Source organism: Scardinius erythrophthalmus (genome assembly GCF_964197995.2).
Source record: "Scardinius erythrophthalmus genome assembly, chromosome: 1".
NCBI classification, from domain to species: Eukaryota; Metazoa; Chordata; class Actinopteri; order Cypriniformes; family Leuciscidae; genus Scardinius; species Scardinius erythrophthalmus.
This window is the reverse complement of record NC_138221.1, coordinates 49,522,755-49,539,597: the sequence shown is the minus strand read 5'-3', so window position 1 is coordinate 49,539,597 and position 16,843 is coordinate 49,522,755. Positions and strand designations below refer to the sequence as shown.

The 16,843-nt window shown below is 37.2% G+C and overlaps 2 protein-coding genes across 3 annotated transcripts; both read right to left on the bottom strand.

Annotated features, from left to right (window-relative positions):
* Nucleotides 1-2: 2 nt before the first annotated feature.
* On the bottom strand, nucleotides 3-5,602 carry gdpd3a (glycerophosphodiester phosphodiesterase domain containing 3a). 2 transcript variants are annotated; one of them, XM_081359982.1, is made up of 11 exons: nucleotides 4,943-5,602; nucleotides 4,341-4,521; nucleotides 3,660-3,702; nucleotides 2,465-2,600; nucleotides 1,662-1,707; nucleotides 1,452-1,570; nucleotides 1,196-1,285; nucleotides 950-1,083; nucleotides 810-869; nucleotides 672-723; nucleotides 3-397 (listed from the first exon to the last, which is right to left on the bottom strand). In XM_081359982.1, exons 2-11 carry the CDS (start codon nucleotides 4,477-4,479, stop codon nucleotides 272-274), a joined length of 945 nt encoding a protein of 314 aa, XP_081216108.1. In that variant the 5' UTR covers nucleotides 4,480-4,521; nucleotides 4,943-5,602; the 3' UTR covers nucleotides 3-271. The 2 variants fall into 2 exon arrangements, with proteins under 2 accessions (XP_081216108.1, XP_081216109.1); XM_081359983.1 differs by lacking the exons at nucleotides 4,341-4,521; nucleotides 4,943-5,602 and adding an exon at nucleotides 3,796-3,866 and having other exon boundaries at nucleotides 70-397.
* A 1,418-nt stretch (nucleotides 5,603-7,020) lies between these two features.
* Nucleotides 7,021-16,721, bottom strand: mapk3 (mitogen-activated protein kinase 3). Its single transcript, XM_081354531.1, has 9 exons — nucleotides 16,280-16,721; nucleotides 14,553-14,735; nucleotides 14,240-14,429; nucleotides 13,223-13,339; nucleotides 13,029-13,143; nucleotides 11,784-11,915; nucleotides 10,909-11,018; nucleotides 10,663-10,791; nucleotides 7,021-9,602 (listed from the first exon to the last, which is right to left on the bottom strand). Exons 1-8 carry the CDS (start codon nucleotides 16,489-16,491, stop codon nucleotides 10,672-10,674), a joined length of 1,179 nt encoding a protein of 392 aa, XP_081210657.1. The 5' UTR covers nucleotides 16,492-16,721; the 3' UTR covers nucleotides 7,021-9,602; nucleotides 10,663-10,671.
* Between the last annotated feature and the right edge of the window lie 122 nt (nucleotides 16,722-16,843).

The window sequence follows — 16,843 nt, the reverse complement described above, 5'->3', positions numbered from 1 at the left end:
CTGAAAATCATAATAAACATGCAATGGACATGGTGGAATAATAATATAAGGACAAAGAAAACACCCTTAAACAGTTCACCCGTAGAATATGAGTTCCATTTATTTTATGTGTTACACAAATTGTCCAAAAAAGATTCCATGAACCAAGTTTCATTCTGTACACTGTCCTTTATGGCCAGTGTTGATAATGTAGTGGCATTAAAATAAACTTGTCTTGCAAACTGCATTTTTACAGTGTTTGTATAGACAAAGGTACACTCAGTGTATTTGATCATGTGGCTTGTTTGCACCTAATATAGTTTGATAACAGGGTGGGATAGTCAGACATGACTCCAGTTGCTCCTGCGGCAAATGCAGCCTCAATATCCTGTTCCTCATTGCAAACAAAGAGATGAATCTAAAGAAAAACAGAAAGAAAAACATGCCGTTTTTTTAATTTTGAAGCATGTAGGTACTCACAATTTGAGACCAGTGGCAAATTGCATAAACACAGCCACTGTTAAGACAGTCTTTTTTTCTTCTTCTTTTTTTTTAAATGATGACAAGCTTGTAAGACTAGTCTAAGCAGTTTATGCAACCAGACAGTTTCTCACTGAAAACACAAGTTACTCAATACACTAAGTGGTTTCTTAATATTACAAAACAGGACATGATATAGCATGGCCACAAACCTGAATTCCTCTGTCTCTGAGGTGCTTGAACAATCCTTTTCTCAATGTCAGTCTGTCACAAAAATATGTAGAGCACAAAATCATTTCAAAATAAATTTAATTTGTAGGTTTATTTTGACACCACTACTAAGATGTTACCTTTCAATTAAAAAGATGACCAGACTGCTTCTCAAAATCCACATATCAGGTATATATTTTCTGTAGGAAAGAGCTCAGTGAATATGCATCTGTGTGAGTACCAAGCACACATAGTATGGAAATTGTTAGTGTATACAGACCTGTTGAAGACCTGTGGCAAGTAGAACTGCAGGAAACTTTCTCCGAGGGGAACAAATGGCAGAAGACCGGTGTAGTACAGAAGGAGCAGCAGTAAACCTCGATTTACAGTGAACATGTAGGGCATAGAGGAGTTCTGCCATTGACAAAAAAAAAAAGACAAAGATGCACAGTAGTTAAGAGCAAAGTACGAAAACTATTTATTACTGAAACAAAACAGGTAGAGTGGGACATAAATGCACACGCACTGTTTTGCGACAATTCCTCATGATGGAGGAGTCAACAGAGGCCCAAACTGAGATGCCTTCTCTGTTGTATTTTTTCACAAGATCAGAAATCTGAAAGAGACAGTGTATAAAACCTAATGTTATTGGGGGAAAAAGAAAATAGGGAGGCTTAGTAAATAGAAGTACTTAAATATGGTTGAAAAATTAGGAAAGAAAAATATTAGGCGCCATAATGTGCCTCGGGTATTGAAGTGCAAGTCGATAATGATGATCTTGCCTTCTCAATCAGCATGGGGTTATTTTCTTTCACTTCGATGTTCACAGCTGTATGAGGAAATTTGCAGAAAACATCCTCTAATAATGCAAAGTTTCTATCAGATCCAGTGCTGAAGTGGCCTGTACAAGGAGAATTAATAAGAGTATAATCATTATGCATTAATAAATATATTAATATATGTTGGCAATTTCATTGCTGAAAAACACAAACCTGTATTGAAGGTGACCTCGACCGTCTCTTTATAAGGTGGCAACTCCTGAAAAGAAATATGAAAACAGAAAACATCTGTTTTTATACATGTAACACTGGTGAGAACTCAGAGACGAGGGAGGGTAGGATCCAAATGCAGTTTATTAAACAAACAACAATCAAAGCACAAGGACCAGAACTGAGGACACCAAAAACACATCCAACACTGGACAAGACCCAACCAAGAACACAGAGAACGTGTAACAATACACTGTCGTTCAAAATTTCGGAATGATTTTTAATGTTTTTGAAAGAAGTGTATTATTCTCACAAGGCTGCATTGATTTGATCAAAAATACAGTAAAATAGTAATATTGTGAAATATTATTAGTTTAAATAACTTTGAATATATTTTAAAATTTAATTTATTCTTGTGATGTCAAAGCTGAAATATGTAATATGAAATTCTCAGTGTCATATGATCCTTCAGCTAATACGCTGATTTCCTGCTTAAGAAATATTTCTTATTTTATCAGTTGAAAACAGTTGTACTGCTTAATATTTTTGTGGAAACCGTGATTCATTGTTTTCAGGATTCTTTGATGAATAAAAAAATATATATATTTGCAATATTTGTAACATTATAAATGTTTTTAATGTCACTTTTGAGTAATTCAATGCATCCTTGCTGTAACTGTAACTGTAACAGTACTGTCGTGTAGGCCCACATGGAAACTGCATTTTTTCCCCCCATTCATGACAGTGTAATTAGAGAATTATTTGTAAAAGCATTTCAGGAGAAAATGTTAATGTTGACCTCTGACCTCCAGGTTTAAGGAGGAGACAGTGACATCTTGCCCAGTCTGCCTCAGGAGGTTCTCATCATGTGACACAATCACATGACCATCTTTAGTCAAGTGACAGTCCAACTCCAGCATCTCTGTGCCCACTTCAACAGCACTGAGAGGCAAACAGAGAGGAATTTTAATCAACAGTCAGGGCATATGTGTATTCAGTGAATAGTGACTTTATTTATAATTTATTCTGTTCCTCACAAAAAGCAATCATATGAATTTAGACCAGTTGATCTCACTCATTTTGGGTTCATGGCCCATCCTTTTATCCAAGATTTGATAATCGAAGGCCACCCTATCTAAGCTGATATGTGCCTCTGTAACTTCTGTTTTAATTAAATAAATTAAAAAAAAAATAAAATTATGCTGATAATATAACAACATTTAAATAATTTTAAGACTTATTAGGCCCCCTGGTTGAGAAAACACTAGAAGAATTGACATTTAATGAAAAATAATAATAATCATCTGAAGCATTTTATTATACTTGTTTTGAGGCAATTTTTTGTCATTTTGGAGCATGTTCTAATAAAATCATACATGTTTGGAAAAACATAATGATGAGTAATTAGAGGCATAAGTACACATTGTATGATTTTGGGCTGTCCCAGACACGGTGGTCCTACGTCGTACAGTGAGAGAGGTTCAAAGATGGCCATTGTCACGGTCTTGCGTTGCGACCAAAGATAGCCTGCAATAATTTTCTGACCGTGTCAGAAATTTAGCATGATCATCAGTTGTGTTTGTTTCGGGTGTGTTTTGCTTTTTTATGTTTTTAATTAATTTGACGTTACATAATATATTGTTATAATGCTGTCATATTTTGTGCAGGCAATTAGCTTACTTCGCTGTAAATAGATTGGAAATCCCGAGCTTCCCACTCGTATTTCCGACATTGTGGCGTTCATGTGCGTTCAACTCGTAAATACGATCTTTACGACATGACATGAACGCACCATTAGATCCATGTCATATTACAGTGTGATTTGTAATGATCTTATATGGTTGCATTAATCAGTTTGTATAGCAGGCACAAAAGGATTGTGAAAAGACAAGCATTAGAGGGACTGACCAGTCATACAAATATAGCTAAGCAAGGACTTAAAAGAAGCTGATAATGATACTGTTCAGTCCGAAAGCTTTGAGGCATAGGCTTCCCACTCACTGTGTAAAGGCCTCCATAGTGTTCTCAATCCTTTCACCACAGCCTGAGGACAGAGAACAAACAGGAGGTCAGAAACTGTGGACCGACTCTCATACACACACAAACATAAAAATTCCTCAAAGAGTTAATCACTCACTCATTCACATATTAACTAGCACTTTATATACAAACCCCATGAGGAAAACATTCACAAACTACGGTGGCCGAGAGGTGCAAAACAAATCACAATTACAAAAACAAAATAACAATTCAGAAAACACAACGACAATTCAGAAAACAAAATAACAATTCAGAAAACAAAATAACAATCCAGAAAACACAACGACATTTCAGAAAACAAAATAACAAAACAATTCAGAAAACACAACGACAATTCAGAAAACGCTGTCACAAACACAGAATTATCTAATGCCTTTCACTGACAGTTTTATGAAATAGGCTAGTCACAAGATTTCTCTAACAGAAGTTTATAACTTTTGACGCTGTATGATAGGCCATCTATCCTTGAAGGAATTTGGCTGTGACATGCATAGAGTAACAATTTTGGTTTATTTTTAACGAAAAATGAATTAGTCAGCTGCAGCATTTTTACAATTAGGTTTAATGTGGCTTGAATCTTAAACGCGAAGGCAAGTATCCCAAGGCCACGAGGTGGTTACTGACTCAGATCAGGTACTGTACCTCCCCTGTGAGAGATGTGGGTGCAGGAGAAGGCTGTCTGCTTCCTCCTGTGCAGAATATGAGGGTTCTTCAGAAAGTACAGTGATGTGAGAGCGTAGCCCCCTACCGCCGGCAGCAGGTAGTACAGGTAGCTCGCCATGATTCCCACGGGAAATGGAAAGATGATCTGATCTGATCTGATCTTTGAGGGAAAGTTTTATTTTTAATTTGTTCATTCAAAATGTGAATATTACACAGTAAAACAACATTAAACAAATGTTATTATATTCAGGCCTTGTTTCACAGACAGGACTTAAATTAAGTTTTAGTCTGGGGTAGAAACCAGGGGTAAGTATTACATCTACTCATTAAAGCAAAAGTGTCAAATAAATATTTGTATGTATGTGTCTATTGTGTGTGTATATATATATTAATGAATATTTAACAAAAGTAACATTAAATAAATGTTATATTAAGTAATATATATACTCATCAAAACAAGTGTAAAATAAACATTTTAATGTAGGCTATATAAACAAATTAACCATCTACTTTTTCTCTGTTTCTCCCATAAATTATGGACCCTTAATTATCCAAGAAGAAAAAAGAAAAGAAAAACTTACCAGGACTATTTGCTCCTTCAACTCCTTAATTGAGATATGGTGTATCCGATCCAAGAACACGGCAACTCCCACAAGCACCTGTCTTCAATGCTTATATCAATATGACTGTCCTTATCTGTCCTTTTCCCCCCCTTGTATCTCTCACTGCTTACTAGTTTCTCAGCCACTCCTGTTTTGAATTCCTATACCTTGCCTACCTATCATATTACTTTGCAAGAAATGTTGCACAATGTGCTCCAAAGCAAAGCAAAACTGCAATGTAAAGGCCCCTCCTTTTTCCCTTCACTCCTATTATCAATGCAACCGCAGGAGGGAAACAGACCTACAAATGAAATCTTTCTTTCTAGGTGTCTGTTTGCAGTAATCAGTCAGTCATACTAGTCAGTTACACTCTTTGTGACTCCTAATTCCCTCCTCCTTTTTTAGTGACTAAATGGGGTATGAGTGTTTAGGAATGCGGTTTGCTTGACTTTTTGAGTACATGTGGCAAGTGGAATCTCAGCACATTATTCTGCTTGCACTTTACATGTGCTTCATGACTTTATAGTAGTAAACATAAAAAGCAGGAAAATTTTGGCTCACCAAAGCTCCATTCCAAAAATGTAATAATAAGGTCTCTCACACAGGTGATGTTTTGAGCACGCTGGCTCTTCATCAGACAATTAAAAATTTAAACCAACAAGCCTTTATACTAACAGATGGTTAATTAAGGATCACGTGACCCATTATTTCTTTTGTCAAGTGCCCAACTCGAGCATTTTAGGCCACTTTTGAAGGGAGAAACAACAAAATGGGGACGAAAAGCATAAGGGGCTTCTGTATCATTGCTACAGTTGGTAGAGGACACGATTTGATGTTTGGTCAGTATTCATGTTTTCACACATTTCAGTGTTTAACAACGGCTTACGGTGGGATGCAAACTCACAGTAATATACACTCTATTGGTTCTGCCTGTCAGCAGAACATTTTTGTTTTCTATTGTTCTGGTTTTGTATAGAATTGCTGAGAGACTGTTACTGAACAAATAAAGGGAGGCAGAGACAGATGGGAAGTGAGGCTGTGATAGACATTAATAATCCATTCCTAATTTGTAACAGCATTGATTCAGCTCAGTCTCATATAAAAATGGCAATGAATCAACGTATTAGGTCACAGGTTTGCATTTATATCAGTGGTACTAGAAAAGCACACCCTCAACCCAAACAGCTTGATCTGTCTTGAAGAGCAGAACGCCTCGGAGCAGAATTCTCGAACCATGCTGGAACATGTTGTCGAAAGCTGAGGAGTGGTCCAACTGGACTGGCAACTTGGCATATGTGAAAGAAGAAAAAGGTAAAAGAGCTCCCAGAAAACAAGACAAATATTAGTCCATTCATTACCAACAAAATAATTAATCATCAACTTCCAATAACCTTTGCTTGGTTTAAACTTGACATGCACATGATCCACTTTATTTTTCCATAGCTAAGGAAAATTAAGTAGCTTTTGATTGCTATGCCACTCCCTTGACAGGAAACCAGATAACTTCTTCCATCATGACTAAATATGGCTAAAGGCAAATAACTGGCTTTCAGATTGCAATTTATTCACAATATACTTTGGAACAGACCTTTTAACTATTCCTTTTAAACTGGAAGCGAGGTCATAAATGCACTGTTAATGCACTAATGCAGAGAAAAGATAATGATCTATATCTGAGTGGCAATAAAAAAAAATTTGAGCTCAATTAAATGTATTATTTTTGCCATAAGTGAATGAGCAGAGAAGTTGATTTTAATTTGACATATGCACAATTAGGTTTAAAAAATAAAATAAAAAATAAAATACCTGAATTAAAGGAGAATTTGTGAATTCACTCATTTGCAAATATATTTTAAATTCAAAAGATTTGATGTTAATATATGCTACAGATATGATTATTTAAAAAGATAAGTGGTGTACATCCATTCCATTTTCATGTTTGTTGAAAAATATTGTTTAATTGTACATTTTTCTGTTTAGTAAAAATCTGTCAAGCAGGATTAAAGGTTTTCTATATTCTAAAAAAAACAAAAACAAAAAAAACGCAACACAAGGACTTACAGTATCAGGAATTTTATTTAATATATGTATATAATTCTGTTTTTGTTAATTGTTTAATTTATTATACCCATAAGCATATACATAGACTATAACCATCCATAGCTCATTTCTCTTGACAATCTACCCATATCGTTTAATCTTTTAAAATAATTCCTTATAAGATTCAGGGAAAAAATAGACTCCAGAAAGAGTGAACAGCCAATTATTTTTCACACCCAAAGCGAACAAAATGAAAGAAAAGCAAAACATACTTTAAAAAGGACAAAAGTTTTTAAATCCCTTTTCAGTTTTTAAAATAAAAAAGACCACCAATATAACACCAGCAATAATCATAATAACAGCCATTAAAAGAACATTATGATATCTGCCTCCTTTGCAGGCTTTTGAAATCATATACTGTATGCGTGCAGGTTTATATGTGAGAAATACATGTGTGTGTGTGTGTGTGTGTGTGTGTGTGTGCGCGCGTGTGTAAAACTGTTGACAGTCCCCATGGTCCCATTCACAATAAGCATATCATTGCCATTGACAATACAGTAATATAAATAATCTTTTTCTTGGTAATGAATGTTTCCCTCAGATCACAGAGCGGGATGATCTCCCCTCCTCATAAGGAAGCAGAGAAGAGCAGCTTCTGGTTGGAAAAGACAGACGTACAGACAGACATGGGACGCGACCAACCGTCATTGCCTGTTACATTAGATTTTACCCTAACAAGTGGTGGATTAAGAAAGACTAAAGCATAGAAAGAAAACAAGGAACCTTTTGTCACAGGAATAGATATAACAGAATAAAATTGCACTAAAAACTGAAACGAAACAAAACGTTTGGTCAGGAGACACAAAGTGCAGGTGCACCGATTGAAAAATGTCACGTGATTGACGTGCGGTTTGAACTTCCTCTCCAGTTGGGGCTCGTCTCAATGGGGTTTTACACAGGGGGGGGGGGGGTTATTAATTTATGCAAATCACACCCTGTATTTATACAAAAACAGCTAGACACTGTGCCATTTTAACTCTTCCCACTTGAACATGCTTTCCTCATCCACGACTGGCCAAAAGCAATGACGGTTTCTTTAAAAACAGTTCTTTTTTTTTTTCTCCACTGAAAACATTTAATAAAGGCAGGTTGTTACGTCTTAGATGCAATGCATGCAGAGTAAGTCAGTTCGAGACTAGATGAGCCAATCACAGGCAGGAGAGGCATGAGGTCAGCAAGCCCTGTGGAAAAGCCCTTTGAAAAGTTCTGACATCACAGGGAGGGAATGAGGAAAAAATGTGCTATGGCTCTGAAAGTGTTAAGCTTGGCTATGATTCCTCAATCACTTCAGGACAAGTGAAGAAAAGCAAAACAAAAGAGAACAAGGATGATGCGAAAGAAAGAGTAAGGGACCGATATCTGCGAGTAACAAAGCCAGAATGTGGGGAACTATGTGTGACTTATCAGAAAGGAATCATGGCAACAGTAGCCATGGACATGGTAACCAATGACAACTATTGTTATTCACAAAGAAATCAGTATCAACCCCCCATAAAAAAAAAAAAAAAAACACGATGAAGGTCTGCACAGAAGCCACAGAACCTCCATGAAATGAACAGACGAGCGAGAGGAGGAGAAGAGAAGGAGGGAAAGGAAGCCAACATTAAAAAAAAAGAAAAGATGATACTGATGGCTTAATTTTCCCAAGAACATTGGCAAGAAATAGTCTCAGTTCTCAACAGTAGAACATGATATTTTACAGCAGATGATCCTATTCCATCTTGCTCTTTCCTCCGTTCAACCTGCCTGTCGCCGTTTCTCTTTTACGCAATATATTTCTCAAGAGTCAAAACAAGACCTTTTTCTCACAACAGAAAACAAAATAAAAGTCTAAGCTCATCAAATGTAACATCATTTGTCTTTGAATGAATTAAAAAAGAAAAGAAACACAAGCATTGACTTTATATTTCAAAAGATATTCAAATATAAATTCCCAACATTACAAAACACGATTTGTAACTGATCTTAACGTTCAAATTACAGTGTACATACAGATCGTCAACTTACAATACTCCAATGAAACTCAAAACCACTTATATATACACACACACATCTGTCAGTGCCCATCGTAGAGATTCTCTTTCTCTCTCTCTCCATCTCTGTTGGAATGAGAAAAAAACAAAACGAAAAAAAAAAACACACCCAGAACAGCACAGACCAGTAAAGAGACACCCTTCGAGAGAGACATAAAGAGAAAGAGACGGATACAGAGAGAAGCAGGGTATTGATAGAAAGGGTGAAAGATGCAATTGTTTCAGAGAGCAGGAGCTGTGTGCGGTATGCAAAGAGAATAGAAAGTCTGACGGCCCCCATTAATGGCGTTATGATAAGATGTTAGAAGCCCAAACTAGCGCACAGCTTCCCAGCAAGAAAGAGAGATGGACAGATAAAACAAAGCTGAAGTTTTCAAATGTACATTTTTCCTCTTTTTATCTTGTTTTTTTTTTTTTTATGTATATATGCATGTATATGTTTTCGCAGGATGTCTGGAGTTATCTTTATCTGAGACTCCACGCTGCTCCATTATTCTCAATGATGGCTGCAAAAAAAGGATTACTGACCATCAGTGGACATCAACAGGTTTAAACATGGTTCATTCTTTGAGTTCAAATAAATGCATAAAATTATTTAAATACCTTCCATTATTTTTTAACAAACTCAAAAAAATGGACTGTTCAGTAAATTAACATTCATGTATCAAGAATTCTTTTGAAGGTTATATAATTTCAAATTATCTTTTAATGAAAGCAATTACTTTTTTATTTCTTTCATTAAAAGGTCACTTGAAATTATATAACCTTCAAAAGAATTCTAGATACATGAATGTTAATATACTGAACAGACCAAATAATTATGATCAAGATTTAGTTTTTGTTGGAAAAAAATAAAATAAATAAATAAATAAATAAATATACATATTTTTAAACATTAAAAAAAAATTTTTTTTAAGGAATAGTTCACCCAAGAATAGAAAGCAGAAGTTTTCAAATCTCATTTGTACATGTACATTGAGATGCATTGCCAATACCAATATGCCAAATAATATGCACATGCACAAATTCAATTTGAGAATAACCATTCAAAGATCTTGCACAAATGTGAGTCACATAGACTATAGGCCTATGTCACGAAAAAATTGAAGACCGGAAGTACGTCTTTTAGTAGGGATAAGGCTCTTCCAGTTAGCTCTTTACAATGGCGGAGTCCGATAGATACCGCTGGACCAAATCTCTCCGCAACCTGCCTGAAGCAGGAAGTGTGACATAGGCCTATTGGTGTGTTTTTTTGTTGCCTTTTTGCAGTTTGACAACCTCAACTTTTCTGGAAAAGTACAGCTTAATTATTTTTTTTTTATTAATATCTTGTTTTTGTGTTTCATGGAAGAAACTAAGTCATATATGAAGGCGAGTAAAACTGTCATCAATTAATTTTTGGGTGAACTATGCCTTTAATTGCTCATGGCATTTGACTTCCTCTAAACTTATTTTAGTCACTTTTCTTGAAAACTATCATTTCTTTCTTGCATGCCTTAAAATGTTAGCATATATAAATATATTAAACATGTAGATTTTTTTTGTCATGTGTTTGCGTTTTTGTACCTGTCCCTCTCAAGAGCCCTGGTAGTTGGCCTGGAAGCGTGCCGTCTCCTCAAAGATGAGCTCTTTCAGCTTCTCTTTAGGAAGGTCGTCCAGCTCCATGTTGAAAGTGAAGGGCTCCTCAGCCACCGGCTAAATTTGCAAACAATATGAAATGCTGTTAGGCTTAGCTAACAGATATGGGATTGTACAGATGACAGATTGAAGGGGAGTGAAATGGATGAAGCTGGAGAGGGGAGAGAGAGATACCTCATCAGAGGGGTCATAGTACTGCTCCAGGTAGGGGTGGGCCAGTGCTTCCTCCACGGTTATACGTTTGATGGGGTTAAAGGTTAGCATGCGGTCCAATAAATCCAGAGCTGAAACGCAAAGGTAGAAGTACATAAAGAAGTTCCACACTACTATGTTAAATCTATGATTACAAAAGAACTAATTCATTAGTACTACTATACAGCCTATAAATCATGCACAGCTAACAAAACACACACCGATAGGATGTACACGTACAAACACAGTAGTTCATTTTTCTTTTTTAGTCTTTCCAGCCAATGTTTCATTAAACATACTTGCACAAGGCAGCCAGACCATCAAAAGACCATTTGTTCACACCCACATTTGTTCAGTACTCCCACATGCACACACACTTGTATATGAGGTTTACAGGGACTCTCCATAGACGTAATGGTTTTTATACTGCATAAACTGTATACCCTATCCCCTTACACTGTGTCTGCTGCAACAGATGTGACACTTGCTGTGTTGAATCGCGCCGCAAAAACTGGCAGCTGTCTACACTAGACGCGGCAAAGTGACCGTTGCGAATCCATTTATTCTTTGTGTCAGAAGAAGCGCGAGCGCTTGAAGTAAAACAGGAATGGAATGGGACATCAGTTTACTGTTGGGAATTTGTCGTGTCGCACGACATCGAAAGTAGACCGCATTACTGAATATAATGGGTTCTCTTTAGATTTGTCACATCACGCCACTGGCGTCTGCTGAAAACACAGTGTTACACTAACCCTACCAATCACAGAGAACTTTTGGCATTTTTTTAATAAAAACAAAACACCATTTAGTTAGTCCATTCACTAAACATTCCTAAAGATGCTAATGCTTGAGCTTACCTTTGTTGTCTGCTTTGGGGAACAGCTTGGTCCATGGGATTTTCGGTTTCTGGGGTAAAGACTGGAGGTAGTTCCTGGCCTTCATGTTAATGATGCAGTTTAGATCATCTTGAGAGGGGGAGCCCAAAATACCTGGTTGATGGGGCAGGAAAATTGACACATAATGAATGAGCTAAAATGTTTGCATGCCCATATGAGTCAAATAACAATACAGTGGTCATCAACTGAAAATCACTGTTTCTACAATCTCCTTGGGTTTGCTTGTGTAAAACGGACAGCAAGGAAGAACATGATGCTAGAATGCTAGTAAAATGTTTAACTAATATTATATTTGTGCCTGGTTAAGCTTTTCCGATTTTATAAGGGAGTAGAAAATTCTCCTGAAAACAGTATTTTGGCATAAATTCATTCAAAATCTATCTTGTTAGAAGATTCTTAAACCAAATACAGTTAAACAAAACTATATGCAAAGAAGAAGCTAAACGTGAATAAAACGTAAATAATTATTTATATTAATTATATTAATAATAATACATTTTAATGACTGATTAAAGACATTTTTGCTTACTTTAATACAATAAATAGTTTTGGTACTGTGCTGGGTTGCCACTTAAACAGAAATAAAATATAATATTATATTTTAATATAAAATACAATTTTACTAAATACATACTAAAAATAGATTTCATGTCAAAAAGATCCACAGATCTACTGCTTTAGTATATGGTCTTAACATAAAATGTAATTTATTCCTGTGATTTCAAAGCTGAATTTTCAGCATCATTACTTCAGTCTTAATGCTAATCTGTTGCTCAATGATTGCTTGATATCCATGTTGCAAACGGTTGTGCTGCTTCATATTTTTGTGGAAACCATGATACATTTTTTACAGGATTATTTGATGAATAGAAAGTTTGAAAACACTTTTGATCAATTAAATGAGTCCTTTAATAAAAGTACTGACCCAAAACCTTCAAACAATAGTGTACTAGTGCACTTTTATGTCATTTCTGAACCTAAGCCCAGGGAAGTTAGCTGGCAACATTGCACACTGTTCAGAAGGCGATAGTCTATTCTCTTCAGGGTGTTTCCTGCCCTCACTGATACAGTGCGTCACTCCTTATTACATGCAGATACATCAAAGTTCCTTTTTTATATGTTATGCTTCAGGTAGTGCAGATTTGAGAATAAAAGAGAAGTCGGAAAAAGAGGAAATTCCACTTAGCATTACACTCATGTTCTTACCCAGTATGTGGTTGAGCTGGTCCAGATAGTGCTTTCCAGGGAAGATGGGTCTGTTGGACAACATCTCAGCCAGGATGCAACCCACAGACCATATATCAATGGACATGGTGTAGCCCTGAAAGATAAAGAGATCATGTCAAATTATGCATCCAGTTCATATCTTAAATGCTAAAGACAAACACACATGCACAAACCTTGGAGTTGAGCATGATCTCAGGGGCACGGTACCAGCGAGTAGCCACATACTCTGTGAGGAATCCAGTGTGGTCATGTTCTGGATCGGCTATCCGTGCCAGGCCAAAGTCACAGATCTATGGGTGAGGAAATATAATTGTCCTCTATACAACCCTCCAACAAGCAATTTTGCTTAAAAAAAGACCCTAACTTCTATATTTAGCTGCATTAGGATCATTGCCTTCAGATTAAACAAAGCACAAGAACTATATTACTAAACTTGGTCCTGCGTTCCTCAAAAATATCTTCACCAAAATAGATCTATTACGAAAAAATTCCACTCATTAAAATCATATTAGTTTTATATTCTTTTAATTTTTAATGTCAGGTTCAAAGCTGCTGTGTTATTACCAATTGTTTACTAAACACTACTTCTTATATTAAAGGGATATTTCACCGCTGGAAAGATGAATGTGTATTTAAATTGGGTCATTTATGTAGTAGAAATGTGAAATAATTTTAGAAGTTGGTGCCTTCTAGACTGAGAAAAGCCAGAAAATATATTTTTGGCTCATGTGGATGAAAGACAACAACTCCCAGAATGCACTTGCTTCGCTGCCCTACGAGGCCACTCCCAAGCCACGCCTACCGGTTACAGAGGGCAGTATCGGAAGAAATGATACAACTAGGCTACTAGTCGACTCTAAACTGAAAAGACGCCGTTTTATCGTGAGATCCCCCTATGGGCGGGTTGAAAACATGCGGAACGAGCTCCTCCTACTGGCTGTAGTCTCTAACCTCTGGCCAAACAAGCCTCCGATGACGCAAAGTGACGATTTTTGCATCATCTGAGGTTTTTTTTCCAGACACACAATACAGAAATCTCTCGTCTCAGGTGGACATGAGAGAGGGAAGCACGGTCATTCGAAAATACTACCGGGTTTCTACTGATACAAAGCTTAATGCTAATCGGTATCTTAATGCTAAATGCTAAAGTATCCCTTTAAGAAATTTATGTTTGGTTTGGCTGTTCTGACCTTGAGGTCACAAGTGGTGTTGATGAGAAGGTTTGAAGGCTTCAGGTCTCTGTGCAGGACATTGGCAGAGTGAATGTATTTCAGCCCTCGCAGGATCTGGTACAGAAAGTAGCAGATATGGTCGTTGCTGAGTTGCTGTGTCTTCAGCAATTTGTAAAGATCGGTCTCCATCAGGTCCTGTACGATATAGCTGAAACGCAGTTAAAGAACTACAACGTAACGCACAATATAACAATGAGATATACACCCTATGTTCAAGATACATTTTGGCCTAATGCATTGTGAGCCAGTTGATGTACGTGTTTAAGGATACACATCCCTCATAAAGTCGATGCGGCGAGCTCTCAGGATGTCATTGATGCCTATGATGTTCTCATGACGGAACCGCAGGAGGATTTTGATCTCCCTCAGGGTGCGCTGGCAGTAGGTCTGATGTTCAAATGGACTGATCTTCTTAATGGCCACTCGGATCTTATTCACATTATCAAAAGCTGAGCTGCAGGCGGCAGGAAAAGAGATGATGGGAAGAGAGGAGAGAGAATTAAGAAAAAAAAAAATCAACTCATACAAGCTTGTGCACGAATTTAACTCGTATAGAATGTGGAATAATGTAAGAAACAAAACAACTGATTTAGTGGCACAATTGAAAGTAAATGGAGGTTAATTTAAAAAAATTGTGTGTCAACCTCAAGCATTACTAAATATTATATGAGCTGTTTAATTTTATATAAGGTGTGTAAATTGTTTAAACCTCTGTTTTGTGTGTTTTATAAATAACATTTCAATAATTATTTTTTAAATTAAAGGTTTGTATATATATATATATATATACACACACACACACACACACACACACACACACACACACATACATACATTTATTACAAGACATATAATTTAGATTTAGCTTTTTTAAATGTTTACCAAATTGTGTTCAATTTGATTCAATTTGAATCAACACATAAAAATGACAACATTTTTATATAATTTTAAAATAAAAACCTGAGATTGCACAGGCCAAAATATCCAATTTTTCATACATTTGATGCGTTTAAAACTACTTAAGTGCACTGTATGTGTGGAAAATACCAAGTATCTAGATTCCATATATTTTTTCTTCTTCTTACGCAGCAGTCTGATGGCCCTAACCAAAGATATCCATAGAAGGCCTTAGTGTTTTATTACAGGGGGTTTGTTTACATCCTCCTGCAAAACTTGACAGTCATTTTGAGGATGGAGGAGGGCAGACCAACGCGCTCAACTCTGAATTCTGCATCTATTTTAATGTTTACCATCATTTTATGACAGATTATAAGCAGTTGACATTATATTTTAAAAATGGTGGGTATGTATTTTTTACAAAAACCGCAAAAATATTTCCTAAAACACTTAATCCACATTTGGCCGCATCGTAACCACGCCTGTTTTACGAGCTCAGAGTGAGATGTCAGATTGCTAGCTGTGGCGCTAACAGCCCTAGCGTGCAGATTCAGTATGCAAACAACTAAAAAGACTCCTAAAATCAAGAGTGACAAGGGACATTCAACGTCTGAACTCAATAACACAGATTCACATGCAGCAAGACACTGTTTGTGCCTTTAAACCAAGTGAGCTGCCTACTTAGACAGGATTTTTGAACATTTTAAACGTGCCTATGATGCAAAAAATAAAGAAAAGATGTTTATGTAGGCAGTTTGCTGTGTTCTGAAACACAGCCAATGTTGAAGAAATGGGACTTAATCCAATGCATTACTCGAAATCTATTGTTAGCCCTGATATTCTGGGAAGGATATGCAAAAACTTGTTGAGCCAAACTAACGTTGATTATTCTGTTGATTTCGAAACAGCGCTTATATCTGCTTTTCTGTCCATGAAATTGAAATGCGGAATGCTATTTGTTTTCGGCGAATCAACACCTTTTTTTTCTTTACTACGAAGAGCTGACCAGTAGCTGCTAGTACCAGCCCACTAATTCTCGCCCCGATCCAACAGTATCTCCACCGAAGTGTGCGACTGCAAAAACGGGCAGTTTCCGCTTACCAGACCATTCCATAGGCCCCCTCCCCGATGTACTGGAGATCGGTGTATCGGGGGCCAACGTCAAAATTTTGTCCCTTCACCGACTCCAGGCCAGGCTTGGATCCCGCCGCTCCATTCGCTCCCCCGGGTGCGACGGCTCCTCCAGTTCCGGCGGCGCTGCTATTCGAGCCCGCGGCTCCAACCGCCGCCGCGCTGCTGCCCGATTCCGCCATCGTTTCTGTCCACAAATCAGTCGACTTCGCTCAGTCTTTGGCGGGAGGGGGGCTCGTATTTGCCTTTAGATCAAAGACAGGTTTATTGGATAGCAAAGGCTGCCGTTATACGGTGCGCTTTCTTGACAGTCGAAGAGGAGTCGTCAAGGCCCCCCTGTGGATGCGAGTGCGGAACGAGCGTGCATCTAAACCAAACGGATCGTGAGCGCGAACGCGCATTTCTCCTGTACAACATACGGGGGCGCGCGCTGCGCGTGAAAAGCCACAAAGCAGACGCATTTACACAGCGCTCGAGTGGGTGTGCAGAATGCCTCCCACGGTTACGGTTAGTAGGCTCTCCGGCGTGATTTAC

What these genes read in the sequence shown, in the direction of transcription:
- gdpd3a (XM_081359982.1), bottom strand. Translation starts at nt 4,479, where the DNA reads ATGGCGAGCTACCTGTACTACCTGCTGCCGGCGGTAGGGGGCTACGCT. An exon ending in TCTCCTCCTTAAACCTGGAG is followed by an intron (nt 1,708 to 2,464) that starts GTCAGAGGTCAA and finishes ATTTCTTTTCAG; the next exon opens with GAGTTGCCACCTTATAAAGA. An exon ending in ACCCCATGCTGATTGAGAAG is followed by an intron (nt 1,286 to 1,451) that starts GCAAGATCATCA and finishes TGTCTCTTTCAG; the next exon opens with ATTTCTGATCTTGTGAAAAA.
- mapk3 (XM_081354531.1), bottom strand. Translation starts at nt 16,491, where the DNA reads ATGGCGGAATCGGGCAGCAGCGCGGCGGCGGTTGGAGCCGCGGGCTCG. An exon ending in CCCCAAAGCAGACAACAAAG is followed by an intron (nt 11,019 to 11,783) that starts GTAAGCTCAAGC and finishes TTTGCGTTTCAG; the next exon opens with CTCTGGATTTATTGGACCGC. An exon ending in ACTATGACCCCTCTGATGAG is followed by an intron (nt 10,792 to 10,908) that starts GTATCTCTCTCT and finishes TTGCAAATTTAG; the next exon opens with CCGGTGGCTGAGGAGCCCTT.